Source organism: Solanum dulcamara, chromosome 10, assembly GCF_947179165.1.
Source record: "Solanum dulcamara chromosome 10, daSolDulc1.2, whole genome shotgun sequence".
NCBI classification, from domain to species: Eukaryota; Viridiplantae; Streptophyta; class Magnoliopsida; order Solanales; family Solanaceae; genus Solanum; species Solanum dulcamara.
The window spans coordinates 73,801,050-73,827,787 of record NC_077246.1 but is presented as its reverse complement, the minus strand read 5'-3'; the positions used below and the strand labels follow the sequence as shown (position 1 = coordinate 73,827,787).

At 33.9% G+C, this 26,738-nt stretch overlaps 4 protein-coding genes across 10 annotated transcripts; 3 read left to right on the top strand and 1 right to left on the bottom strand.

Annotated features, from left to right (window-relative positions):
- Positions 1-639: 639 nt before the first annotated feature.
- On the top strand, positions 640-7,212 carry LOC129870921 (uncharacterized). Of its 2 annotated transcripts, none has more exons than XM_055945798.1 (9): positions 640-1,124; positions 2,447-2,839; positions 2,936-3,076; positions 3,158-3,261; positions 3,351-3,572; positions 3,765-4,259; positions 5,351-5,763; positions 6,350-6,443; positions 6,802-7,212. In XM_055945798.1, exons 1-9 carry the CDS (start codon positions 927-929, stop codon positions 6,935-6,937), a joined length of 2,196 nt encoding a protein of 731 aa, XP_055801773.1. In that variant the 5' UTR covers positions 640-926; the 3' UTR covers positions 6,938-7,212. The 2 variants fall into 2 exon arrangements, with proteins under 2 accessions (XP_055801773.1, XP_055801772.1); XM_055945797.1 differs by having other exon boundaries at positions 2,447-2,843; positions 2,940-3,076.
- Positions 7,213-11,790: 4,578 nt separating this feature from the next.
- Positions 11,791-14,260, top strand: LOC129871043 (protein EARLY RESPONSIVE TO DEHYDRATION 15). Its single transcript, XM_055945908.1, has 3 exons — positions 11,791-11,897; positions 13,309-13,688; positions 13,809-14,260. Exons 2-3 carry the CDS (start codon positions 13,331-13,333, stop codon positions 13,952-13,954), a joined length of 504 nt encoding a protein of 167 aa, XP_055801883.1. The 5' UTR covers positions 11,791-11,897; positions 13,309-13,330; the 3' UTR covers positions 13,955-14,260.
- A 2,232-nt stretch (positions 14,261-16,492) lies between these two features.
- Positions 16,493-18,260, top strand: LOC129870616 (dihydroneopterin aldolase 2-like). 3 transcript variants are annotated; one of them, XM_055945435.1, is made up of 3 exons: positions 16,493-16,628; positions 17,568-17,760; positions 17,893-18,260. In XM_055945435.1, exons 1-3 carry the CDS (start codon positions 16,610-16,612, stop codon positions 18,089-18,091), a joined length of 411 nt encoding a protein of 136 aa, XP_055801410.1. In that variant the 5' UTR covers positions 16,493-16,609; the 3' UTR covers positions 18,092-18,260. The 3 variants fall into 3 exon arrangements, with proteins under 3 accessions (XP_055801410.1, XP_055801411.1, XP_055801412.1); XM_055945436.1 differs by having other exon boundaries at positions 17,393-17,760; XM_055945437.1 differs by having other exon boundaries at positions 16,608-16,628; positions 17,454-17,760.
- A 158-nt stretch (positions 18,261-18,418) lies between these two features.
- Positions 18,419-22,185, bottom strand: LOC129871252 (uncharacterized). 4 transcript variants are annotated; one of them, XM_055946154.1, is made up of 7 exons: positions 22,115-22,185; positions 20,893-21,062; positions 20,600-20,682; positions 19,841-19,996; positions 19,217-19,327; positions 18,988-19,054; positions 18,419-18,903 (listed from the first exon to the last, which is right to left on the bottom strand). In XM_055946154.1, the coding sequence occupies exons 2-7, from the start codon at positions 21,008-21,010 to the stop codon at positions 18,623-18,625; spliced, it is 816 nt and encodes a 271-aa protein (XP_055802129.1). In that variant the 5' UTR covers positions 21,011-21,062; positions 22,115-22,185; the 3' UTR covers positions 18,419-18,622. The 4 variants fall into 4 exon arrangements, with proteins under 4 accessions (XP_055802129.1, XP_055802130.1, XP_055802131.1 ...); XM_055946155.1 differs by having other exon boundaries at positions 20,893-21,119; positions 22,115-22,181; XM_055946156.1 differs by lacking the exon at positions 22,115-22,185 and adding an exon at positions 21,883-22,029.
- Between the last annotated feature and the right edge of the window lie 4,553 nt (positions 22,186-26,738).

Sequence of the window (26,738 nt, the reverse complement as noted above, 5' to 3'; positions counted from 1 at the left end):
AAGGTAGTTTGGGAATTTAGTTAAAATATAAGGGATATAAAAGTAATTTCTATGGTCAAAGAAAATGACTTTAAGCATTTAGAAAAAAAAATTAAGAATCCTAACTTTTCATTTTTATCTAATTTTAAGAACTTTATGTCTTAAAGTTAGCCTTAGACAAATACGTTCAAAAGCAAAAAAGAGGCTTTAAGTTGGTTCCAACTTAAAGTCCATCCAAACGGGTTCATAATTAACATGTAGAGTAATACGTATAATAGATTGACATCAAGTTCTTCATTCTCGTGACTCAAACAACAACATATCCAGTAAAAGTCCATAAAGTGGGATCTGGAAAAGATATAGTGTACGCATATCTTATCATTACGTCGTGAAAGTAGAGAGACTGTTTTCGAAAAACACTCGACTCAAGAAAAAAGAAAAAGAAAATGATGATGAAAGCATAAGAGAGAAAATAACAACAATATATGACAAGACCTATAAGGGAATTATACCTCTACACAACAATACTCTACTCCTATTACTCTTTTGCCTTAATACGAGATGTCCAAAATCTTATCCTCGATAAAATAAAGTTGCATTATGTCATATTGAATAATCTCTTCCCAGTACTTGTTCATTCTCACGGCTCGAACGCATATTTTTGTTAGAAAATAAATATAAAGGAATAAAAAAGGGAAAAAATAGAAAAGAGAGATATAACCAAGAGAGAAACATTCTTCCACTTTACTTCCCTACTGCTCGCAACTTCCAAAGCGAATCTCTCCATTGTTTCGATCTGTAATTCTTCTTCTTCCAGAGCTCCAAAATCCCCCAAAGATCTGTAATTAACCCTCAAAAAAGCCACAAAAATGGAAGATTTAGACACCCAAATGGTCAAATTGTTCAATCAAAAGTAGAAATGAATAGACAAATTGGGTGAAAAAAAAATGAGAAGAACCAATAGAAAGTGCAGGCTTTGGTGGCCAACCCATTTGTCTTGTTTAAATCAATTGAGTAATTTGCATTCCTATGCTTTCTTGTTTGGTTGGTTTATCTCTTCATCTGATGCTTCTTTCGACATTGTTGTGGCTTTCGCTTGCGATGAGTTTGCACTTCTTTCCATGACGACCCATATGAATCTTGAGGTAAAATTCCATGAATAACCCTTCAAAGATTCATAATTTTACAATTTGGGTTTTATGTGATTTAGTGTTTTTGCTTGTTTGTTGTGAGAAAAGTTGAAAAATGCCTTAATGTGAATTGGGTTAATCTCAAAATGTGAAATAGATGAAACATTGGTGAGCTGGGTTGATGTTCAAATTTCACAATCTGGATTGATGAGAATTCAGTATCCAAGTTTGTGTTTTCAAGTTTGTTGGGATGTGAATTGAGTATCTAAGTTTGTGTTTTCAAGTTTGTTATAATAATGAATGTTATCTTACTCAAAAAGTTTGTTGTGATTATGGTGAAAAATGGTGAGCTGGTTAATGACAAAATATGAAAATGGTGAAATAAAGGGTGATGTGATTATCTTCAAATATGAAAAAGATGAAACATGGTGAACTGGTTAATGTTTAAATGTGGTAAGGTGAAGTGGGTAAAGCTTGAGCTTCTTTCCCTCTCTTATTTCAGTGTTTGACACCATTTTATGGAGATGGACTTGGTAATGAAATTTTCCTCCTCTTTTTATAAAAAAATAGATAATGTTCGGCATCTATAGAGTCAAAGTTGTGATGAATTAATTTTTAGTTGATTGCTATGGTTGACAACAGAAAAAATTAGGAAACTTTGGGACTAATGAAGCTTTATTGGCTTTATTTGAGGAATCTGCATAAATAGCTGGTATGAGGACATGCGACTAATATGAGGGTGGTTAATTGGAACTTCCTCCTTGTTCCAAGTATAAGCTACATTCAAGCTGAGAAATAACCAATGAAAATGTGGTAACATTCTTTGGTATGGTGCTTTGAGTAAAATACTATTCTCCCCTTCACACACATAAAGCTTAGGTACTGAAGTAAATGCATTTAATTTAAGGATATTTAAAAAACTCAAGCAAATGGATCAATATGGTCGATCTAAACAAGTTTCTTCTGGTTTTAATTTGATGAGAAAAGTCTTGATCATAATTATTGAACATAAGTTAAGAATCAACTTGGATTTGGTTATGTCTGGGATCAATGATACACCCACTAAAATATGTACTGTGTAAGTGGCTTTAGTGGGTGATAACCCTCCGCCGATTATAGTTTTGTCCAGAATTATAGGATATCACATTCTTGTTACTTATACCGTGTTACTATCTCATGCTAGTTCATGGATTTGATTCATTTGTACAGATAACTATGTTATATTTCTTCACATGTGCGCTATATATATTTTATGAAAACTGATTTTTATTCTTTTACAAGTTTGTTGCAATTATTTTTGTCTAATTTGTTATATGATTTCCGTCTCATTTTATTAGAGGGTTCTTCAAGGCATAAACAGAAAGACGCCTATGCTTCTACAAGACAAAAGCAAGTTATCTCTGCTAGGTTATTATGCAGCAGATTTCAGAAGCAATGGGCAGTTGCTATTGGTCAGAGGCAAAGGGAAAAAACATATCAACTCTACTAGTAAGAGGACATGTGTGTGTGCTGAACAACATGCACCTGAAGGGAAACGTGGAAGATGGAGATGTGGATGTCACAAATTGGATGCGATACTAGAGCAGTGTAGGGCATTCTCTTTAAAGGATAACATTTGGGCACAGATTGTATGTGATAATTCTCAAGCTGTTAGCAGAAAAGTAGAGTTAATACCAAAAGTGCATCATATACATAGGAATGGAGAAGCCATATTCCAATTAGATGTCCACGTATGTAAGTCATAATCACCCATACGACATCCTTAGATTTCCTTGACTTTGTCTTGCAGTTCCTTATTGTTCTATTTTTCCTCAAAATAAACTCAGGTAGTGTTTTATGGAATTCCTGTGTTTGGTGGCCACCATTACTCATTGGGTTTCAAGAGTTCATCTGAGCAAGTGACAAACCATTGCAAGAAGCCTGAATGGGTTAAGGATCTTAACAGGAAGCAGCCATATCTTGACTTGGTATAACAATTATGAAATTTAATCTTACGTGCACTGAGTACTGATTCTTAACCTCTTTGCTTTCAATTATCTGAAAAACAGGATGCTGTAATTCTATCTATCAACACTGCTAATGCCGCTAAAGTCTTTACAGAAGCAAATAATTCCGCCAAAAGATCCAGGGCTCCCTTCCATTTCTTTTGCATGTATATCTTTTAAACTTTGACATGCTTCGATTTTCTGCTGCTCCATTTGTTTCTCTGCTATTTCTAATTGCTATCCAATGTCTTGCTAGGTTTTCTATTTTGACATGGCAACTGCTTGCTGTATTGCTTGCATCATTCTCAACTATCTTCTACGTCATCCTTCAGTTCTTCCATGCCTGCTTGATCCATGTGTCCCACTCGTATATCTATGCTGCATTGGAGAAGGTATTCTCCAATACATGCAAAAATATGGAAATTCGATGCTGCCAGCTCCTCTATTGGCCGGTTATTCTCAAAGATTATGGTCTCAGGTAAACTTTCTCCGATAAGTTTATTCTCTGAACTCATCCTGCTATGTGTGTTCTGTGTATTCTGGATAGAGCAAAATGAATGCAGGGGATTCATATAATGAACCTGGTGCAATCGATTGCTATGTGTGTATACTATGTTTTCTGTTAAGCTTTCTTATTATAATTTCTGCACTAAGAGGACTTGTATTTTAGGTCTCAATCCTGTGTGGAGTATGCTGAGAAAGCGGCATTTCACAAACATTCCATGTGGGCAAGCCTTGTAGTTGATCTACTTCTGGGGAACTTTCTTGGCATCATATTGTGGTCTCAAGCTAGAGCAGTTTGTGTGTGGGTTTCAAGTTTTTCTGAAAATGCCACTAACTATCTTCTGCGTACTGGTTGTGTGTGGCTTATGGGAAACCCAGCGGGATTCAAGTTGAACACTGAACTAGCCGGAGTTCTTGGGACGATTTCCCTGATTGCTATTCAAATTTGGTCTACCCTTTGGTGGTTATTGGGTTTCTTCTTGATTCATCTCATAAAAGTAGTAGCTGTATTTGGTTCATTGTTTGGTCTGACAGCAGCAGCTGCGCTGATCATCGACACAATTTCACTAGCAACTACACATGTTTCTACTCTTCAGTGGTTGCTTACACTGTTTTATTCGTGGCAAATACAGGCAGTAGATGCTTTATGGCGACTTTTCAGGTATTTTCCCTATAATGCTATCTGCACTCTAAAGTATCTTGTGGACTGTTATTTGATCAATTATCTAGGGTTAGTCAACTTTTAGCCTGTTGAGGTCACTAAGTGGTTTAGACATAGCAACCAAAAATATAGTCCTTTTTTCTTTTTGACATACAACAGAAATTGATTCATTCTTGTAGGCTACTTAATAACATTGGAAATAGGAGGTAAACATTTAAGCTTCATCACTCAACACCAAGTGTTTCCTATGACCTTTCAATCCAAACACTCTAAAAGCTAAAAGAGTTCTTTCATCATATTTTAGTGAAGTGTAAGTTAAACCAGTTCTCCTCTTTTTAAACTTAAAAAGAAAGGATCTTTAACCATGGAGTAGGGACTATTTTCTGCTGAACAACAGATCGGAAAACTCCACCATTTGCTAAAGCAGGAACTGCAGGAAAATAAGGAACAGAAAAAAGGGTGATGGGGAAGATCAAGATGGGGAAAATAAGGTGTGATCTATGTGTTAGGGTCATTCCTTGAGGAGGAAAATGAGGTAAGAGAGGGAAGTGAATTTTCGCAAGGTTAATATTGTCTATCAATATAGAAGAGGGGTGTGGTTATCAAAAGGGGAGTGCAATAGCTTCACATTTAATTTGGTTATTCATCTGATCCTGTGGGGCGTTTAGCAGCTGAAAAGAAAGATGACTAACCAAAAAAACCTAACCTCCCTGTCTATGTTCTGGTAATAATCATTCTTTAACTTCTATGAACCAAATGTTCTTTTTTGAGTGCCTATTTAGTCTATGCTTTCTATTATATTTACTTGTGTCTTCAATTTTTCTCCCCATGGTTGCTTTTGCCAAATTGTGTTCACCAAACAACTTCTTCATGGACATCTACTATAACATTGCTTGTTTTTTAACTGGAAAGGACTGCCTAACTGAACTATTTTCACAAAGTCACTATATCATTTTCTTGCCAAACCAGCATCAAGCATGTTGTTAGGTCTCTGCTTTTTATAGATCCCTTTTGTCTTTGTTTAGTTACCAATATGCTTCTGTTGTGGTGGTTGCTTAAAACCACTAACAGTTTGCCTCCTTAAATTGCAGGGGTAGGAAGTGGAATCCTCTTCGTCAGAGACTAGATAGCTATGCATTCAGTGTGGAACAACATGTTGTTGGGTCTCTCCTATTTACTCCACTTTTACTTCTGCTCCCGACCACTTCATTGTTCTATATTTTCTTCACCATTATGAAGACAACCATTAGCTTTGTTTGCATAGCCATTCAGTTTGGCATATCTATAATTCATGCCACACCTTATATTGAGATTTTCTTTTGGGTCATGAGGAGGAAACGATTTCCTAGTGGATTATGGTTTGAGATTGTTTTGTGTCAGGGAAATGCCACTAATTCAGCAGAGGTTGAATCTGCTGATAAGACTGCATCAGGATCTGAGAATCCTCACCGCTGTAAATCAGCAGTTCTGGTTTCATTTCTTCACAGCAATTTTTTGAGCTTAAGTAAGTACCTGAGCATTACTATTTAATTCTTAAGATTTTGAGATTAAGGAGTTGAAGGATAACATATTTATTGCTTCTAGAGTTTGTTTTATTGGATAGGAGCTATCCTTTACGTGATTTGATCCTTTTTACTGCAAATCCAACTTTTCAAAGATAATTCCACAACATCCACACCTTTTTGTGATAGTATCTCGTTCATGTAGTTGGTACATACAATTCCGGGAGCAAACATTTTCTTCAACAATTGATTGAGCAAGAGCTCTTCACTTTAAATTTGACAGGATGTTTATTGTTGCTCCCATAGTGACACATCTCCCCTTTCCAAATAATGAAACTTTTCTATTACCACTTTAATGACACCCGTGACAAAACCGACAGAATAATATACATGACAAGTTTTCACATAACTGTTGCACCATTTTACCATGTCAGTGAGACAAGCTGGAAACTAGAACTAGCTTCTATCTGTTCCCAGCATATCATACTTTTATCTTCCTTGCTCATGGTTCTACAACATGTTTGCTTCTTGTTTATTATTTTTTCAAGTGTGTTTATTGTGTTTGCTAACTCTGAAAATATGATGCAGGACAAGTAGTTTGGCCACACTATAGAAATGTTTTTTCAGATGTATCTAGATCTTCTATTGCATTGTCAGCTTATGGAGTTCTGACAGGGAAAAGGTGTTTCAACTTGTCTTCAATAGATCTTCTCTTACACCTTTTAACAAATTCTTGGGATGTGTTTGGTTTGACGGAAGTCTTTTTTTAGAAAAATGTTTTCCGCGAGGAAGTCATTTTCTAGTGTTCAGTTATGAGAAAATGTTCTTCCAGGTCCCGTCAGAAGGAAGATGACTTCTCACTTACGGGTAGAAGTCAGTTTTCCTACTTCATCTCACTTGCTTCAACTAATACTTATTATTATTAAACGCCGGAAAGCATTTCTTAGGAAGTGTTCTCTTTGGAAAATGACTTCCGTGATACCAAATACACTCTTAATCTTGCTGGCTTTCTCACTTCTGTTTACTTGCCCATTATATAGAACTCCATCTGCTCCAAAGATTGGTCTTCCTCCTACGCTGCCATGGGTGTCTATTCCATACAAAGAATACTGGTGCCTTTGCCATGAAGCAGTCCTCGATTGCAGGCAAGATTGCTACTGCCAATTGCACCAATAGTTGTCAAAAAAGTGAGGACAACAGAAGACAGAATTCTTTAGCTTGCTATGTTTCACACTGCCATTCCATACGCGTATTCCTTTCATTATTCTCAGTGTCAGGAAATTGTTTCATAAAATTTTGTACACGTGAGGGCGAAAGGTAGTCTGGAAGAGTAAGCTATTTGTGTATAGTTAGAAGGATTTGTGTTTTTTGGCCATCTTCTATCCATGATGCAGCAATTTTGTTTTGTTATAGGACTGAATATTTATGAATGGTGTAATGTTCTTTTCCTTCTTAGAGTACTTGCAAAAGTTCATCTCTATATTTGTTATTTCAATGAAAAAGTGTTAACAAGGTTCTATCTTTAGTCGACTTGCACAAAGTTAGCGATTTGTTTTCATCTGTCTAAGTCTCGATGGACAGAGGCACAAAGCACGAAGTTAACACATCTGGATTTGACTTCTTATCTTTTCCCCATTTCCAATTTTGGATTTTTTTCCTCGTAATATTACTATTGTAGTTTCTTCTCCTTCAATTTTTGTTGCTATTTGAAAACAACATATGTATTAGATGTAAATTTATTGCACAACTCTAATCTACAAGACTGTTAGAATAACAAAATTAACAATACAAATTAGTACAAAGGGAGTAAGCCTTGGTAACAAAGTTACTTATATTGATGTTGGTGTCAAGTAAGTATACAACAGAATAGTTAAGGTGCGATTAAACTAATTTAGTTCGGACATCACCATTTTTATAACAAACTACATGTAACATTAAGACGATAACAACAAGATATCCAGTGAAATCTCACTGTAAACAACAAATTTTTCGAGCCGAGAAAAATAAATAATCAAGACCGGAAAATTGGAGTAACAAAGTGTAATATTTGATTTCAAAATGTAATGCGGTTACAATCTCTATAATAATCCTCTGATTCTTCAAATAATATGAAACACATTGAACTTGAATTTGAATTTGATTTAGAGTCAAGGGCTTGAATAGCTTGATCTTGAATCTTCGTCTTCAAATTTGGATTTGAATTATTCGTCACGAACACTTGTATGGTTATGACGAACAATAAATATGAACAAGTAATTTGATCTCGAACCTTTTGATATTTGTCTTCGTTCTTGATCTTGAACTTGAGCTTGAATTTGATTGCTTGAACTTTGTAGCTTTGTAGAGAATTTGCGGCCTTTGATTCACGAGCTCTCTTCTTGCTTCTTGTTCTTCAAAAAAAAACCTTTCAGAATAATGAGGACCCCTATTTATAGTTGTAGGGAGTGGTATGAGGGTGTGATTTGATTGGTTGATTTGAACTGACCAATCAAATTTCTTTGTTGAAGAGTTTTAATTTGATTGGTCACAACATGTCTAATAGACACGTGGCATTGTTCTAGTGGCATCATTAGTTTGACTTAGATTGCCACATAACTTTGACATGTGGCATGATTTTAGTGGCTTATCTAATTTGACTTGGATTGCCACCTAACTTTGACATGTGACATGATTTTAGTGGCTTATTTAATTTGACTTGGATTGCCACCTAACTTTGACATGTGGCATGATTTTAGTGGCTTATTTAATTTGACTTGGATTGCCACCTAACTTTGACATGTGGCATGAAAATGGGCCTCTAGGATGAGATGATATTGGGCTTAACAAAGTGGAGTCATCTTTATAGCCCAAATCAATGGATTTAGGTTTTTAATTAAATCCACATTTATTGGGCTTAAATAATTGACCCAATTTTATTAATCCAAAATATTTATTTGGACTAATATATCTTGAATTTAATATAAATTGAACCATTCTACAAATTTATATTTAATAAATTGTAAATGATTACACTCACAAGTGAGTTTGGAGGGGATAGAATGTACAAAGACTATACCACTAGCTCATGAAGATAGAAAAATTATTTTCGAAAGACTCTCAAGTGCAACATATCCAGGTACAAAAAAAGAAGAAGACGGTGAAGGGAATATAGCAAGTAACAAGAAAATCATGCAAAGTCTATGAGAAAGGAGCTAAAAATAACAATAAAATAAAGTAAACATGTAGCATCAAGAATAAGTAATAAATACATATTTATTTTTGTTTTCTTGTAAAATCAAATGAAAACATTTAAAGAGGAGATGAAATGAAAACAATAGCATAAGTGGCCAATTTGGCATAACCTTAGTATATTTATTGTGTTTTTTTATTATAGGTGAACAAAATTTTATCTTGTTAGGTCTAGTAATAAATTTATAATTAATGCCTAGAGAAAGTAGCATAATATTAATATTTAATTAATTAATTAATTAATTAATCATCCATGCCTATAAAGTAAATTCAATGAATGGATTGGACCGTTTACCTACCAAACTTAGCCACGTGATCAAATGTTAATCATAAGGATCCACTTGTTAAATGGTCCCACATTACACTATTTTTTGAAGAAAGAAAATCGAATTAGTGTCTGTTTGAATGAATTTATTTTAAGTAACTTATAAGTTAAAAATTACTTATAAATTAAAAAAATAAGTATGTGCAATCTATTTATTTTTTTTACTTATAAGCTAATTTTAACTTATAAGTTGCTTAAAATAAATCAATCTAAACAAACTCAATTATTTATTAGAGTTTATCTTAAACACAAAATGACTTTAAGTTGGTCAGTCAAACACTCAAAAAGCTGAAAACAACTTATAAATAACTTATAAGTCAATCCAAACGGGCTCCTAATGATCTCGGCTCACATATTACTTTTTCCAGTGATATTTTGAAAAAATTACGTAACATAGCAACATTATGTAATTTTATAGCATATACACATATATACAATTGGCCACACATACATACATATTCAAATACTCTATTTGTGCGGTTTTTAATTAAGATGAAATACTAATATACATGCGAATATATATATACTACTTATTTTTTGTCAAAATAATTAAATAAGTGTTAATAGCGGTATTTACGAGATTTTTTTAATTTGAAACACGTCAACATAACTACTCAATCCATTTTGAGCCATTAGATTAAAAGGGCCTTTTTGTATAGTCCGTTGGATTGTATACACTTGGCCCACAATTACAAGCCCATAACATGCGTTGTCTGGCCCAATAATTTTCTCTTTCTCGACTTGAATATCAACACGTGTACATGACTTTAACACTTTACCCGCTACTTTGTCTCCAATACCACTCCACCCCCAGATATGCGCCTCGATTAATTTTATAAGATATTTTATATTAAAATTTGGATAAATGAGACGAAATATCTAAATACGAGTTTGATCGAACTTGATAATCTTTACTCAATTTGTATATATTTTTTTTTATTAAATATGTACATATAGTTATTATAATTAGTTAAAATCGTATTATAATTCAGAACTCATAAAATTTTAGTACGAAATTTGTCTCTATATTTTATGCTCCTCCCATCCCGATTTATGTAAAGTAGTTTATTTCGATATAAAACGACAACCTTTAATTATATTATGGATTAAGTAATAGATTTTTGTAGTGGAGTTTCTTTTTTCCTTCTTTAATACATCATTATTTAGACACTGTACTTTGCGTAATAATATGCTTTATCAGTAGTCACTAACAAAGGATTAAGTAGTTCATTTGGCTTAAAGAATGTCACACAAGTCTATTTATTTTACTATTTTCTCATGGACAAAAAATGTCAGCTATCTTGTTTCTCTTCATCTCTTAATATCAAATCAATGTAATTTTTAATCTTAGGATACATCCCTATCAATAATGCTTTGAATTGAATATATAAAAAGAATATACCACCATCAGTGAGGTGAGACGATGCTGCTTTATCTTTTAATAAAGATCTTATATTTGAATTCTTAAAATATAAGACTTTACGTTATCTCTTTTTTCATATATTCGATGTTTGTAATAACAACTTCAGTCGATTGATCCTCTGTTCATGTGATCGAAAGTATGTTGGATTTTCACTTCCACGTCTTATTGGGCTTGTCAATATTATTGCCTATCGATTGAAACTTCCTCCTTAGCTAGAGGTGGAACCTGCTTCCCTCTCAACCATTCTCCATTACTCGAGAAAGTAAGAAAGGAGAAGAAAATTGGGGTTTCTCACCTCTAAAGAGTAAAGAGTATAAAAAAGCGTTGATCTGAATTAATCTAATAAGTAAATTTCGAATATTGAATATTAACGAAAAAAAATGCTAGCAATTTTTTTCCTCCAAAACTTTCTATAGTTTAGATGTGTGATGTGACTTAATGTTTATAGCTATTTTTACATGATAAATAATTGCCTGTTATTTTCACCTTTTAAGTAGTCAAACACAATCCTATTTCGAAAATATTTCGACTCAATCTAAAAAAAAAAACTCTTGACCTATTAAATATCTCTTACAAATAACCAAAAAACAAAGTCATTTGTCCCAATTGAATATTTGATAAATTCAACAACATGGATACCCACTACATATGCACTAACAATATGGATAAAGTCATTATCCACGAAGGTACTACTGCAATATTTATTTCACAATTACGTGGAAAGTACTATAATAAATAAAAAATATAAATCATAGTAAAAAAATAATATTTCAATCATAATGTAGATTCATGAAAATAATCTCGACACTTTCATCTCGATGGGTATATTAACAAAAATAATCAAACAAGTTAAATCATAATTATGATCATACTATTAAAAATTATATATAAATTATATATACTGAGAATGTAAAATTCGAACAGTGCATAACAAAAATCTAAAAAAAATTATTTAGAATAGTTATAATAGGAATATAATATAATTCTTGTAAGTCAATCATTAGGTTGCCTTGGTCATCCCCGAACCTAAGCTTCGGTTACGAACCTTCTAGGCTTCGCATTCTTGCCTATAAATAGTAGACCTTTTTCCGATTGAAGATAAGACTTCATACGTGTACGAGCTGCTTCTGTAGTTGAAAGATATTTTTATCTTCCTTAAGGTACTGTCAATATCGCTCTTTGTATTGAATTTCTAATTTTTGATTTGAGATTTTGTCTTTCCGTTCACCGATCTGTGGAATCGTGTTTGAAATTTGGAATTTTTTGATGCATTTTTTGCTTAAAATGATTGATATTTGGTTGTGATGAACGTTTTTTCTAGAGATCGTGAAGTATATTTTGATGAGTATGAAGTTTGACTTCGAAGTGAGAAGTTCTACTGGAAAATGATTGATTTTTGGTTGTTTCTATTGATAGATGAACATCTTTTAGCTGAAGTTTATTTGATCAGTTAGAAGACGGAATTGAAATTTTAATATTGAATTTATGCCTTTTGATTTGAGATTTTATCTTTTGCTTTTCCGATCTGTGGAATTTGTTTGAAATTTGGATTATTTTGATGTAATTTTTGCAAAAAATGATTGATATTTGGTTGCGATGAACATTTTATCTAGCGATCGTGAAGTATAATTTGATGAGTATGAAGTTTGACTTGGAAGTGAGAAGTTCTCCCGGAAAATGATTGATTTTTACTGTTCTTTTTATTTCTTTTTGGTTGTTTCTATTGATAGATGAACATCTTTTAGCTGAACTGTATTTGATTTGAAATTTGTCTTTTGGTAATCAGATCTGTGGAATTATTTTTGAAATTTGGATTTTTAATGTAATTTTTGCTTAAAACGATTGATATTTGTTTGCGATGAATTTTTTTTCCTAGGGATCGTGAAGTATACTTTGATGAGTATGAAATTTGACTTGGAAGTACTGAAAAATGATTTGATCCAATATTCTTACTTCCCAAGTCAAGGTCAATCAATCAACTGAAAAATGTTTTGACTTGGAAAATTTGATTGGAAGATGGCTTTAAAGTAGGAACTGCAACTATAGATTGTAGTTTCGATGTATTTACACTGAAAATTTGGTTAAAAAAGAGATCTACTTTTTTTGGTGAAAGTGTTAATACTTGATGTATTCGTCAAGTAGATGCATTAGGGAAGTGAAGGAATAATAGGAAATGATATCGAAATTCTAAAAGATCTTTTGTATGATTATGTGAATTTGTTTGAGTAGTTCTGTTAGAGCTTGATGGTTAAATCTGAAAGAATGATGGAGAAACAATAGTAGTTTTAGTAAGTTTTAATTATTCGCTTTTGATAGATGTTATTTATTAATTAGAGAACATTTGTTTGTAATTGGTCCCATGGTTTTGGTTATCATCATAGAATCATTCCTCAAGGGGGGTTTGTTTAAGTAGTTTTACTAAAGTTTCTAGTTTTTGATGTTCTAGTTATTAGTAATTGGGTTATAATTGAATGTTTGAGTTGCAGCTTCCTAGACTATGTGATCATATTTGGCTATTTGCTTTTTTATGCACTAATATGTTGCATTCATTCTTTTCTCGAACATCTTCAGATAGTAATTTGGAGAAAGGAGAATGGCGTTAGTTTCTGGAGGAAGGTCGTCAACACTGAATCCGAATGCACCTCTCTTCATCCCATCTTATGTGCGACAGGTGGAGGACTTTTCACCTGAATGGTGGAATTTGGTAACAACTGCAACATGGTTCCGTGACTATTGGACGAGCCAGCATCAAGGAGAGGAATACGGCGATGATGATTTTGTATTTGCTGGAAATGATGTTGCTGACTTGCTTCCAGAAAATATTGATCTTGATGTCGATGAGGATATTTTGAACATGGAAGCTCAGTTTGAAGAATTTCTCCAATCATCTGAAAGTGGGCAACAAGGAATCAAGTCATCACTCGCTGGTGTCAATGATACGCTTCAATTTGGTATACTCTACAATCTCCATTATCTCCATTTCCATAGTCCATGATACTTGTGTCGTTGGTTCTTACTGGCATTCCTGTACAATGATACCTACTAAATCACGTTTTCTCTCTCGACAACAGGCGTGCCCAAGGGTTCTGAGGCACTCGTAAGGACAATGAGCATGCCAAAGCCAAAATCTCCTATCGAGCCTCCAAAGTTCTATGAGAAACCAGCAAAGATTGTTAGCCCAAAGAACAGTCTTCGCCGCATCCAGCAGCCCCGCTAAATGTAGTTTAGCTTAAGCAAATAAGTTCTTGCTTTGTAGTTTGAGCGTATGTCAGTTCTTAATTTGCAGCTTTTAATCTTTGAAAAGCAGCAATTGAGAAAGTTTCCAGAGTCTTTAGTACTTGTAATCTTTTGTATAGAGCAAGGTAGGTGGCACTTTTGTATCTAGCCTTGTTCATAGTTTTAGTATATCCTTTCATCAGTTTTTTAACTTGTAAACAGCAAAACTTGTCTAAAGTGAAAAAAAATATATATGTAAAAATCAGTTGACAAAAAGTTCAAAGAAGAGCATGTCTTTTGAGTCTCATTTCTAGAAGGCTGTTCTTAATTTCTGCTTTTTCTTCTTATACCTTTCCTCTCTAGTTTCAGCCTTTTGGGCAGAACAAAGAAGAAACCGATATGTGATATGTTTTTTCCTGAGCTAGATCTATTGAAAATAATCTCTCTAATTTTAAAATTTGGTGTAAGGTCTTGCATATACGTTATTTTTTTTAAAATATCACTTATGGAATTATATTGGTATATTGTTGTTTAGATATTTTATGGTGGTTTTGAATTCAAATCGCAAAACAATTACAAGGTCTCAGTCAAGTGTTGTTGATGGTTAGGTATGCTCTATCAATCCTTTCTTGGCCATGTCTCAATGTCCTAAGTCAAGGTCTATTGGAAACAACCCTCTCTAACTTTAAAGTTAGATGTAAGGTGTTGCACCTATACTATTCTTTTCAAATTTTATTTGTGAGATTATGTCTCCAGAAGATGAGGACTTTTTCGGAAGGATAGAGTCATTGTATTCCCGAGTTGGTACGTTTAGTTTAGCTATTGTTGTTTATACATTGTAAGGTTGCTTTAAATTCAAATCGCGAGATAATTACATGGTCTCAGTCAAATGTTGTTGATGGTTAGGTACGCTATATCAATCCTTTCTTGGCCATGTCTCCGTATCACTTTTGTTAATGGTTTGGTACGCTCTCTATCAATAATCTCTTTTAAATACACTAGTAATATCATTATTCTAGTTATCTAAACTTTTAGTATGTCATCTTTACTCTATTTATACTGGTACAAAAGAATAACACTAGATACCTAAAAAAATATATATAATTAAATTAGCTCCAAAATTAGTACAAGATATTTTGCATTGCTTTTCCAAAATAATGTTGGGTTTTAAATGCGTGAATGAGAAATGAAAGGTTGTGACTTTTCGAAAGATTGTGACTTTTCCAAAAAGTTTTGGTTTTTTTAAAAGAGTTACGACTTTTCTGAAAGATTGTGACTTTTGAAAAAGGTTGTGTCTGTTTCGATAAGCCACAATAAGCACTTGTTCACACTATCCTTTGTTGTCTATAAATAGTGGATTATTCTCTCATTTTTAAACATCAAAATTTCTCCTTCTTCTAAATATATATTTTCTTTCAAACAAAGTTGAGTCTTTGCGTGATTTTGTTGCTGGCTTTTGAGTTCGCTAAAATTATTGAAGTTTGAGGTACCGCTACTTCTTTAATAGTTCATCCGTTTTATTTTGGGAGAAAATAATTTATAACCTCGGATATAGTAAGGAAATTAAATTTCTTAAGGACACACAGTAAATTTAATGCACTCAAATATTATTTTTTTATTTTTATTTTTATTATTTCTGATTTGCTAACCTTTTAATACAGGAGAAATAACAAATAACATGAATGTTTGTTTGAAAAAAGTCTTAACAGATAATCTTAATGGTAAGGTCCATTAGGCTAAAAGTTCGTCATCATTGGCACTAGCTAGGAAGAGTCCAAGCTCCACTTTCTTTCTTTATTTGGGCCAAGTGGGGGAAATTTCTGGTTTTGGTCTAAGTTCATAGAATTAATTAATGCAATATATGAAAGTGATCCCACATTTGTCTCTATTTTCATTAACAATAACATTTGAGCACAACTAGTAACAAGTGGACAATACTATGATTTCATTTGCTTTAATATTGGTATAATTATGTTTTTTTTTAATAATGACTTCTTCATTATTATATTCTTTTTATATTTCTGCTTTAAAATGTTTTACCTGAATCAAAGATTTATCGAAAACACTTCTCACTACTTTCACGAGATAAGAATATTCCTAGACTCTAATTATGAAATTATACTAAATTTATTGTTAACTTGTACTTGTTGCTTTTTCATTAACGACATCTCTTTTTCAGCATTTCAGTGTCACGAAATATAAATTCAAGATTTTAAGAGTTTTTTCGTATATATTAATTCATTAATTTTCTGAAAATAAGTAATCCGACTCCATTGACCCCCAAACTTGGCTAGTCCGGGTCTTATAGGCCTGGTTATCAATACGCGTTGCATTTTCATTAATAATATTACTTTTTTCAGTGTTTTAATATCACGAAATAGAAATTTAAGAGATTAATATTTTTTTTAACGTGTGTTGGGTCAATTAATTTTTCAGAAATTAGTCTGACTGACTCAGTTTTGCTTTTTCGACTAATAGACACTTTTGGTTTTAGTCATAATTTATTATTTTATAATCTCAAAATATCTTCTTATTTTCCCCCTATTATACTATAGTGATTTTTGTTATTTTACACTATTTTCATTGCGGCTACCCACCAAGACGCTTTTTCTAATTGAGCAATTTTCTTGTTGGTTTCTGACTTGAGAACAAATTCATGGCATCACCAAGCACCAGTAAGTACTTTAAAAGTTAATTCTTTCTTAATTTGTGCAAAATTTGATACTCATTTTTAACTATCCATTGGGGTCTAGTAATCTTTGATTTTGCAAACAAATTGGATTAGTGTATAACAATGTAAAGTAATTGTTTTATGTGAAAGGGGGGAAATTTGAGAATTTATGTGAAATTACTTCATTTTTCCCTTAGTTTGAAATGCTAGATGAAATTTGTTACTAGTCCAAAGCACAAAACATTCCGTGTTCACACAGGTCTAGGGAAAGGTTGCATCCAGTGAGACAGTCTATCCTAACGCAAACATTAATGATTGATTCCATGACTTGAACTCAAGACCTTTAGTTCTCAACTATCCCATTACTATTGTTTAGAGACTATGATACGTTTGAAAAGAAAGGAATTTATTGTAAAAACAAAAAAAAAAGATCATGTTAGACCAAATTCGTGTAAAGATCATGGTAGAATAGAAGGTTAGTTAATAATCGGGTGTATCATGTTCCCTTTCCTAGAGTTTTAGCATTATTCGTTTCTTTCCTTTACTTTTAGATTTCTATCACTATATGTTGTTTTAGAATCTTATTATCTTCTTGTTGTTTCTATTTGTTGCTATTTTATCTTTTTCACTGTCTGCTTAGCTGAGTATCTTTCGGAAACAATTTCTCTACCTTCTTAAAGGTAGGGGTAAAATATACGTACACTCTACCCTCCCCAGCCTCTCTACACACTGGATTTGTTGACCTCCCATACGGTATCGTCACCGCAGTAAAGTTTAACCACCAAGTTTGAGATTGATTGGTGTGGTTCTTCTACGCCTAGGAGGCTAGGACACCAGAATATCGAACCATGAACAAAAGAAAGGCAAGAGAGGAAAGCATATTGGCTAGTGAATTGTTGTTATTGTTGAATTGATTGAAATGGGATAAGAGGATCAATGACAGGTAACATGGACATACCAAGAGGAGATAAGCTTGTGTTGAGGGGTTTAAAGTTCCATGGATATCACGGGGTGAATCCAGAAGAAACGAAGCTGGGACAGAAGTTCTTGGTGGATGTTGATGCTTGGATGGACCTTCAACCAGCTGGTAAATCTGACTGCTTGTCAGATACTCTAAGTTACACTGATATATACAGGTGAGTGGTTGTTGCAATTGTGCTTCATTTGGGAAATTGTTCTTGTATTGGCCTGATGTTTGCTGAGCAGTTTCCTCTGTTGATCGTTATGTTTATCTTGACTTGATATCATTTTCATCTGAGAATTTGCAGTATAGTGAAAGAGATTGTAGAAGGTCCACCAAGAAAACTTCTAGAGAATGTGGCGGAGCTCATAGCATCGACAACCCTCAACATGTATCCGCAGGTATCTGCTGTTCGTGTTCAAGTAGGAAAGCCTCATGTGGCTGTTCAAGGACCTGTTGATTACTTAGGCGTCGAGATCATCAGACACAGAGATCTTGATGTTTAAAACCAAGATTTGTTGCTTGTATTAGTTTATGTTATTCGAAATCCTGTTGTTCAATAACTTCTTTTGATTGCAAAGCTAGTTTTTTCATGTGTATTGTGTAGAATCTTTTCCATCTGCATTTGTTGAGTGCATGATTGAGAATGAAAAGAAGAAAAAGTTGATTCCTTAATATATTGTTACCCAATAGTTGTCGTTTCTCATCTGCTTAAGTATTGATAGGTAGAGTTACTCTGTACTTGTGCTTGTGACAGTATCGAACATGAATTAGAATTTGTCGGGCCAATGAACTTCGGGTACCAGATAGTTTAATCGAGAAAGAAATTGAGGTACTTCAACAAAGCTTATATAAAGGAGAGAGTGTTGCCATGCAAAAAGAAAACAGAAACCAGGGATCAACTTTAAGTTAACAGCTGTTACAAAAAAAAAAAAATAGTACTGTGATGAGATGCAATGGATTTTCATCAACCACTGATATTTATGTGGATTTGCATAAGTTTCTAACAAAAATTAAAACTACAATGGGATCGCAACTCATTCAGCAACAGCACCTGCGCCGCTACTTCTAGCTTTGCTCTTGCGATTCCATATTGGAGTAGTCTCAATGAGCTTATGAGGGACAAGACGTCTTTCACGTTTGGTTAGCTTTTTGAAGTTGCTTACTCTCAACTTAGCTATCTCGGCCTCCTCTGCCGGTGTTATCTCCCTAAGCACCACTGTCAGTCTACATTCTGGCCTCACCATCATTCCACACTTTCCTTTAGCATGGTAAGACAACCTTTTCTTAAAAAGTCCCTTCCCAAGAAATGCCTCAGCTGCATCAAACATGAATAAGGATGAAGTACTCTTAAGGGTAGAAATGAGATGAAAACATTTAAAGTTATTGTCTGTCATTTTACCAACAAGAAGACGATCCGGATCAAATCCATGGTTATGCACTGCATTTGCCCGAGCAGAGTGTATAACCTACACGAGAAATGTTCCCGTTATATCACGCTTGAACTATGAGTAATCAACTTCTTTATACATCTCATGTTAGACAATAGTACTACAACTTGGGGGCTTGCTCTTTGGTGTTTGGGAAAGAACAATTGTCAAGTTCACAACTCTATACTTCAGTGACCTCACCTGATAGACAGTTTTGGCAGCTCGTTTTACCGTCACTTGCAACTGTAACAATGCATCTTCAACACGCATACCACGAACTAATGCAGCAACCAAGTTCACCTTCTTTGGGCTCTGAAAAGGAAAACATACTAAAATATAAAAGAATAGCAAGTCTAGGATCATTAGCAGTTGCTGCTGACGGGTGAGTAGAGTGGTGAATTCTTCAGATCTATCTAAACCTTGGTGAGTAGAGTTACCCGATAACTATGTTGGGGGGAGGTAACAGGTAAAGGATGGATTAGCTGCTGTGGATTTAAACTGTCCCCAACACTAAAGTTATCAAAAAAGAAAAGCAACTTCCCCAATCTTAATCGTGGAGAACTATTTCCTGTAAATAAGGCCAACTGCCTTGGTCGACAGGGAGAATCTGGTAGAAAGAATGTGTGGATGGCTGCTCTGTAAGGAGAAAATATGGTAGAAGATATTTAGGAATTCGGGGCAACCTTCCTTAGCAAGCAATGCTAGGTTAAAGGTAGCAGCAGGTGGACCTACGTAAGGTGAAGAAGAAAGATCTAAAAACTCAACCTAAAAAGAAACAAGAAACATATAATTCTCATAAAACCATAAGGCTGTGGCATCTCATACCTGTTTTATACCCTTCAAAATAGCTTGAACTTTTGAAGGTTTAGAAATTGCTTTCTCTGCTTCTGTACTTCCAGTACTTGATGTTAACATTGGTGTTAATGGAGAAGAAATTGGTGTTGCATCGTCTGCAAGTAATGTCCTTGAACTAGACAACCCCTATCAAAAGTAAAATAAACATTCAAAAACAATGGAACTGTTTGAACCAATTAAATTCTATTTTGCAGGTGAGCCATTTGATAACTAAAGAACATAAGCCCCGACACCACGATTATCAAAAAAATAAAAGAAAAAAGAAGCACAAGTGTCTTTTGTAGCTTGCAAGTTGCAGTCATGATAAGCAATTGAATAGGAGATTTCAGGCACAAGAGTTAGCATATCTATACTGTAAATGTAGATGTCAAATAAGAAAAGCATTTAAAAAAGACATAATATGTTAATGTCCTTATAGATATCTTAAACTATTAGTGTATTTTCTTATAAGTAGTAGCGAAGTGTACATTAAGGTACTCATATTTAGATTGTTTTGTAAATGTCTCAATGTAGGAGTTAGTTGCTTGCATGACACATGCTTTAGGCTAACACCCTAACAGCCATGAACATAAGACAAGATCTCCTACTAAAGAAATTTTGTTACCATAAAGCTCTACCACATATAAAAAGGTTATCCGACTGAAACAAGACAAACACAATCACAGAATATCAACTCAGCACACCGTATATGAGCACAATCGATCAAGTAAAGGACATTTTAAGTATTACCATATGTTGTAGATATTGGTACAATGGCCTTGATATGCAAGGGGAAAGTGTATTCTGCAGCCTCGGTAAATAAGGCGCCTCACCTAGAAAATGCATAATGTTCAACTATCAAATAAGTTGATGTATAACTTGAGACATAAGAAATGAAAAGGACTTGAAGGCAACTAAAAGCAGATCTTTGAGGCCCATAATTCGACTTGCTTTTACTCTCATTGCATCGTCTATTCACACTCATCGTGAGACATTTCTAACATCAGTTTCCTCATGCTCCACACAGAAAAACTAAGATTTACCATGTACTGGAGTTGCCTTTGAGTGAAACAATGAATTGATAGAAACAGTTCGATTTTGTTGATATCTCTTCCCAGCCTGACGAAGTATGCACTGAAGATGCCGTTCCCAGCCCACCATTTCGTCAGCTAAACAAAATCCCCCTCAACACCTATAGACAATCTCAGTTCGTCTACAAAGCAGAGAAGCACAATAATTATTTGAGTCTGTCAATGCAAGTCAATGTTCCCTGTGAAAACATTAGAAAAGAACGAAAAGTAAAATAAAATTCTCTAAGTGCACAATCGAGAGAAAAATATGATCTTCCATCAGCACAGGTACAAGCAAATGTAGAAATCTCCTAGCATTTTTTCCTCTATTGATATTTGCAAGATCACACACTTGGGTGCAGTTCACTAATAGTTTCCCAAACATAGTTTAACCAAGTGTTAAGGGTGAACTTTGTTTCTGTAAGCTTCACAAAGCACAATCGGACGTGGTTCATGCAGTGGTTCATACTCCTTAGCCACTTATATATAAACAATAGGATATAAAAAATGAAAGTCTGACTAACACAATAACTCACCTATAGTTAATGTATTGACTAATTGTAAGACTTTAACAATGAAATAAACCCAAATTCTTTCATAGACATTTCATCAAACAGGTTACATACACAACATAACCACACTCAACTGAACAAATACACTTGTGGTTATCATTAAAATCCACCTATTTGAATATTCAAGAATCGATTTTTCCTACATATATCAAGAAATAGACACAAAATGAAAGTCTGACTAACATGATAACTCACCTATAGTTAATGTATTGACTGATCATAAAACTTTAACAATGAAATAAACCCAAATTCTTTCATAGACATTTCATCAAACAGGTTACATACACAACATATCAGCTAAACGAATACACAGATGGATATCATTAAAATCCAACTATTAAAATAATCAAAAATCAAATTTTCCTACATATATCAACAAATAGACACAAACCTATGAAGACCCAAATTCACATTTCCATTTTTCACCATTAAAAGTTCATTGTATCAGCTAAACAAACACACTTCTGGGTACCATTAAAATCCAACTATTTGAACAATCAAGAACTGATTTTCCTACATATATCAAGAAATAGACACAAAACTATAAAAACCCAGTTTGTAATTCCCATTTTTTTACCATTAAAAGTTCATTCTCTAAAAAGGAAATTAAAGAAAAAACTTACATCAGGGTTTCGCCGGAGAAAGAAATGGAGAAGAGCAAACTGCAATTAATTAAAAATATGGGCCCTCGTTTTGTAGTCTATTTTCTTTGTTTATTTATCCAATTAATTTGGGCCTATAAGGTATAGTCCTTTATCCACTAAGCCCAAAGTATTTTTTGTAGATAAATTTCACAAAATAATCATTATAATAAATTTAATTAAGCTCCTTAATTATAATTTATATATTTACGGATTATAGCTTAAATTATCTCATTTGTATAATTCACGGTTAATTAAGTTATTTTTATATAAATTATACAAATTATATTATACAAAATTACATTATACAAAAGTTATACAGATTATATTATATAAATTACGAATTATACAACGTGCGGATTATATAAACTCGAGCCGCAATTAACAAAAAATGTTAGTGGTGAATTATAAATTAGCTAAACTATAACTATATTAATTAATTAACCAGTATATATTAACTTGTTCATGTAATTTTCCCTTTTATTTAAGGAAGAAATTGGAAAATAATCATTTTTTGACTGTTAATCAAGTTTGAGCAGTTTTAAAATTATTCAATTATTTTATCAATTTTTAATGCGAAATAAATTTTTGACAGAGATGTTCTTAGTTAAAACATGAAAAAAAAAAAAACTCTACAACACTATTACTATAATAATCTAAATATGTATCAATTTGCATCTCATGAATCTTTCCTCAAATTTGAAGTGATAAATATTTTACTGTACTTAAAGTACTTAGTTGACTTTAAATTGATCATAAATAGACGTTTGTGCTAAATATTGAGCTCATACATACCACCTTTTTATATTCTAGTGATATTGGTATTAGAATATATAAAAATATATTCTGACAGATTGTAACAAATTGTATATATTTAGTTGCTAATATATAGTTTTCTTAATTATAGCCTAATTATACTATTGTATTTTGTGTATATAAACTGATGAGGTTAATGAAATAAATCAAGGAATTAATCTCTTTCATGGTATCAGCTATCTAGGGCATGATCCGACCTTCTTTATTCTTCTCGGATTTTCGCTGTCGCCGCCCCTCTCCTCTCCATCTTCCTCTCTTCTCAATCACCATGTCTAACTCCAAATCTTCATTTCATCCAACAACAAGAACCATGTTCCCATCACTCTTAAGATGGAGAACGTACAATATTCCACATGGGCGGAACTCTTTAAAATTCATGCAAGATCCCATCGAGTAATTGATCATATTATTCCTCCGGCAGCGGGCATGGAGAAACGGCCTCAACAAGAGGAGGACAAAGAGTTGTGGTCCACCCTTGATGCCACTGTTCTCCAATGGCTCTATGTTACTATATCTCATGATCTTTTACATACAATTTTTGAACCCGACACCACGGCGATAGAGGTTTGAAATCGCTTGCGTGTCATATTCCAAGATAACAAACACTCTCGTGCTGTAACCTTGAGTAGGACTTCACTCATGTAGACATGGCAAATTTTTCGAATGTCTCTGCCTATTGTCAGCATCTCAAATATCTGGCGGATCAACTCAAGAATGTCGGCTCCCCGATCGCTAACGATTGACTAGTTTTTCAACTGGTCTATGGCCTTACTGAGCTCTACCAAGGTGTGGCCACTCTTATTCGCCAATGTGACCCTTTGCTTCAATTTTATCAAGCCCATTCGATAAACACTTTTGAGGAGGCTGGCGTGCTAAGAAAACGGCCCAAAGCTCCTCCGCTACCTTAGTTGCTCGCTCGTCCGAGGGTCCACCTGATGTTCCTGATAATTCCTCTTCCAATCGCAATATTAATAGTGGGAAGAGGAACCACAAACGAAGCAATAATTGCGAAAAGTATTGCGGCAACAATGGTGGTCATGGAGGCGGTAAAGGTGCTGCCAGCAGCGGCGGTAATACAAGCCGTGGTGGTCAGCTGGGAGGTGACAACAGCCGTGACACTGGGCAGCAGTCAGTAGGGGTGGGCATAAAATACCGAAAACCAAATTATCGAACCGAACCGATTATTTCGGTATTTCGGTATTCGGTATTTCGGTTCGGTATTCGGTACCTAAATGTTAAATTTCGGTATTTCGGTTTCAGTTTCGGTATTTTATAATTTTCCCGTTCGATATTCGGTATTTACCGAATATCGAATTTATTTCTATTGGCAATTGGGCCTCCTATAATTATTTCTGTTGGGCCCATTCGTATAATTTAACTATATCTAACATACCCTAAGTCCCAGCCCAATTATGTAACATACCCTAAGTCCCTAACAGCCCATTAGCCCAATTAACCTATCCATTTCAGTATTAAATATTATCTCTATACTGCCCAACCCTAATCTTCACTCTTCACTCATCACTCTTCACTTCTAAGTTCTAACTTCTGAGTTTACCACCGCCTCAGACCTCAGTCTTCATGCTGCCTTCAGCCCTTTAGCTTCACGCAGCCTTCAGCCCTTCACGCCACCATCAGCTTCCCGTTCTCCATCAAATATCAAATCTTTTGGAAAAATTTGTACGGAATTAGTGAAATAGAAGTTCCAGGTAAGAGATTCATGTTGATTGATGTCTCTTATTATCCTGAAAATCTGAAAATCTGAAGTGAGTGGAACTGTAGACAAGAACTGTATGGAGGGTTCGACATACAGCTGAGGCAACATGTTTAGTCTGTTTTAGCAACATACATTAGAAGTTGGTATCAGATTTTTGTGTCCATTCTTCACAAAGTTAATTTCTTTTTTTGTTCGACTTCTTTGTGTTTTCAGAGTATAAAGTTCATATTTATTTCTTTCTTGTCAATGGTAAGGAGGAGGAAATTACAATATGCAAGAGTCAGCAAATGATTCTGTGAGCTTCAATATTTATGCTAATGTATTCTGACTTACCTACTCTCCAAGTTTTTGTTTCCCTTTTTTTTCTTCCATTTTTCGATTAATTTGTTTTCTAGAACTCAAATTGGGGATGTTGTTCAATTCCTCTTACCTAGTTAACCATGTTTGTACACATTTACAAAACTTAAAATCATTCATTTTTAACCGTGTTTTGTAGGTGTTTGCCCATTGTTCTTCTTCTAATGTTTTTTTTAACTGCTGACTTGCTGTTCTGAGTTCTCTGTCTACTTACTTGGGTCCTTTCTTGATTTGTTTTTTTTTCTAATATCTTTCGATGTTTAGATGGAAGATGAAACAAGTCGACAACCAATGTTAAGTTATAGGTTTCCAAGAGAGGTTTAAGCTCCTTTGCTTTTACATTGTCTTTTTTGATAGATGAGTCAAAAAAATCGCGAGTGTACTTATGCCAAATGTGTTCGTTTAGTTTCTTTACTATTACCTATATGTGATTTTTCCATTTTTCCATTTTATAAGATGTTCTTTTGAAATTTCAAGGATTCATTGCAGACACTTGGTTCATCACTTCGGCTTGCTATTGATTCAAAGTGCCGAGTTCTCTTATTGCTGGAAAAAATTGTGTCGGAAATGATATATTGCAATGTAAATCTAACATCATTCTCCTACCTTGCATTTCTCTGTTAATTTTCTTGAAGTAATTAAGATGTTACTCCTTTTGGTACTATAGTCAGTCATTGAGAAAACTTAACAGCCTCATTGGCTTCTGTCACTCTTTATGCCTAATCTGGTTAATGCTTTTTCCAAATCCCAACAATGACAAGTTTCATGTTACTGTTGTTTTGTGAAGGCCTATTAGGTGGCCAGTATTTCGATTATGAATACGAGACCAATGTTTATACTTATACTTATATATGAGTTTTTCTGTTAGTCGATCAGTTTAATATGCGTGTGGAAAAGTTGAAGCTAAGGACTGGTTGATTTATCTTGTCTTTAGTTCTTATTAGATTTATAAGTGTCGAGTACCAAGTTTTGGGTTTCTTTGAAGCAACTGTTGTTTTTATACTATGGCATCCGTGTCATTAATTGCTAGAAGTCGACGTAGAAAACTGATTACACATCATCTTAATCTGCTGATATTTGGGATTATGATATTTATTAGCTTGTGTTTGTTTAATGGTTACTTCTTGTTTGCTGCTTGATATGGTTGGAAGAGTGTGTTAATTTTCTGACTGATTGCGACATTGGAGTTTCCCCTTTCGTGGTTTTGATTTTCATTTTAGTTGTTAGTTCTAAACCTTTAACTGTTACAACAATGCATTTTCTTACATGTAGGCTGTCGCGATGAGTAGTTGATATATCAGGAGTATTTATTAGCTTGTGTTTGTTTAATGGATACTTCTTGTTTGCTGCTTGATTGTTTTTTCCTTATCTCTTCTATGTTTAGATGGAGGATGAAACAAGTCGAACAACCAATGTCGCACCTCTGGCTCTTACTAAGTCTCTTGATTGACTAGAGGGTTCCCTTTTTTCCTTAACAGTTTCTGGCTTTCTGCAATGCTTGGATTTTCATCATTGGGGTTATATATGTCTTTGAAGTTGGGAGATTTTGAATAAGCCATAATGTACATATTTTTTACAATTAGTTTGAAACTCAGTTGTATTCGATCCATTGTTTAGTTTGTTATTAAAAATCTTCACATCTCTTATTATTGTTATTGTGAATATGATCTACTAACATATTCCGTGTGGACTTTGACTTCAATATGGTATTACCGA

Coding starts and splice junctions, on each gene's coding strand:
- LOC129870921 (XM_055945798.1), top strand. CDS start 927: ATGAGAAGAACCAATAGAAAGTGCAGGCTTTGGTGGCCAACCCATTTG. Junction 3,077..3,157: donor AGCAGCCATATCTTGACTTG/GTATAACAATTA, acceptor TCTGAAAAACAG/GATGCTGTAATTCTATCTAT. Junction 3,573..3,764: donor CTCAAAGATTATGGTCTCAG/GTAAACTTTCTC, acceptor CTTGTATTTTAG/GTCTCAATCCTGTGTGGAGT.
- LOC129871043 (XM_055945908.1), top strand. CDS start 13,331: ATGGCGTTAGTTTCTGGAGGAAGGTCGTCAACACTGAATCCGAATGCA. Junction 13,689..13,808: donor CAATGATACGCTTCAATTTG/GTATACTCTACA, acceptor TCTCGACAACAG/GCGTGCCCAAGGGTTCTGAG.
- LOC129870616 (XM_055945435.1), top strand. Junction 17,761..17,892: donor AGTTACACTGATATATACAG/GTGAGTGGTTGT, acceptor GAGAATTTGCAG/TATAGTGAAAGAGATTGTAG.
- LOC129871252 (XM_055946154.1), bottom strand. CDS start 21,010: ATGGTGGGCTGGGAACGGCATCTTCAGTGCATACTTCGTCAGGCTGGG. Junction 20,683..20,892: donor AAAGGCAACTCCAGTACATG/GTAAATCTTAGT, acceptor TGCATTTTCTAG/GTGAGGCGCCTTATTTACCG. Junction 19,055..19,216: donor CTGCCAAAACTGTCTATCAG/GTGAGGTCACTG, acceptor TTTCTCGTGTAG/GTTATACACTCTGCTCGGGC.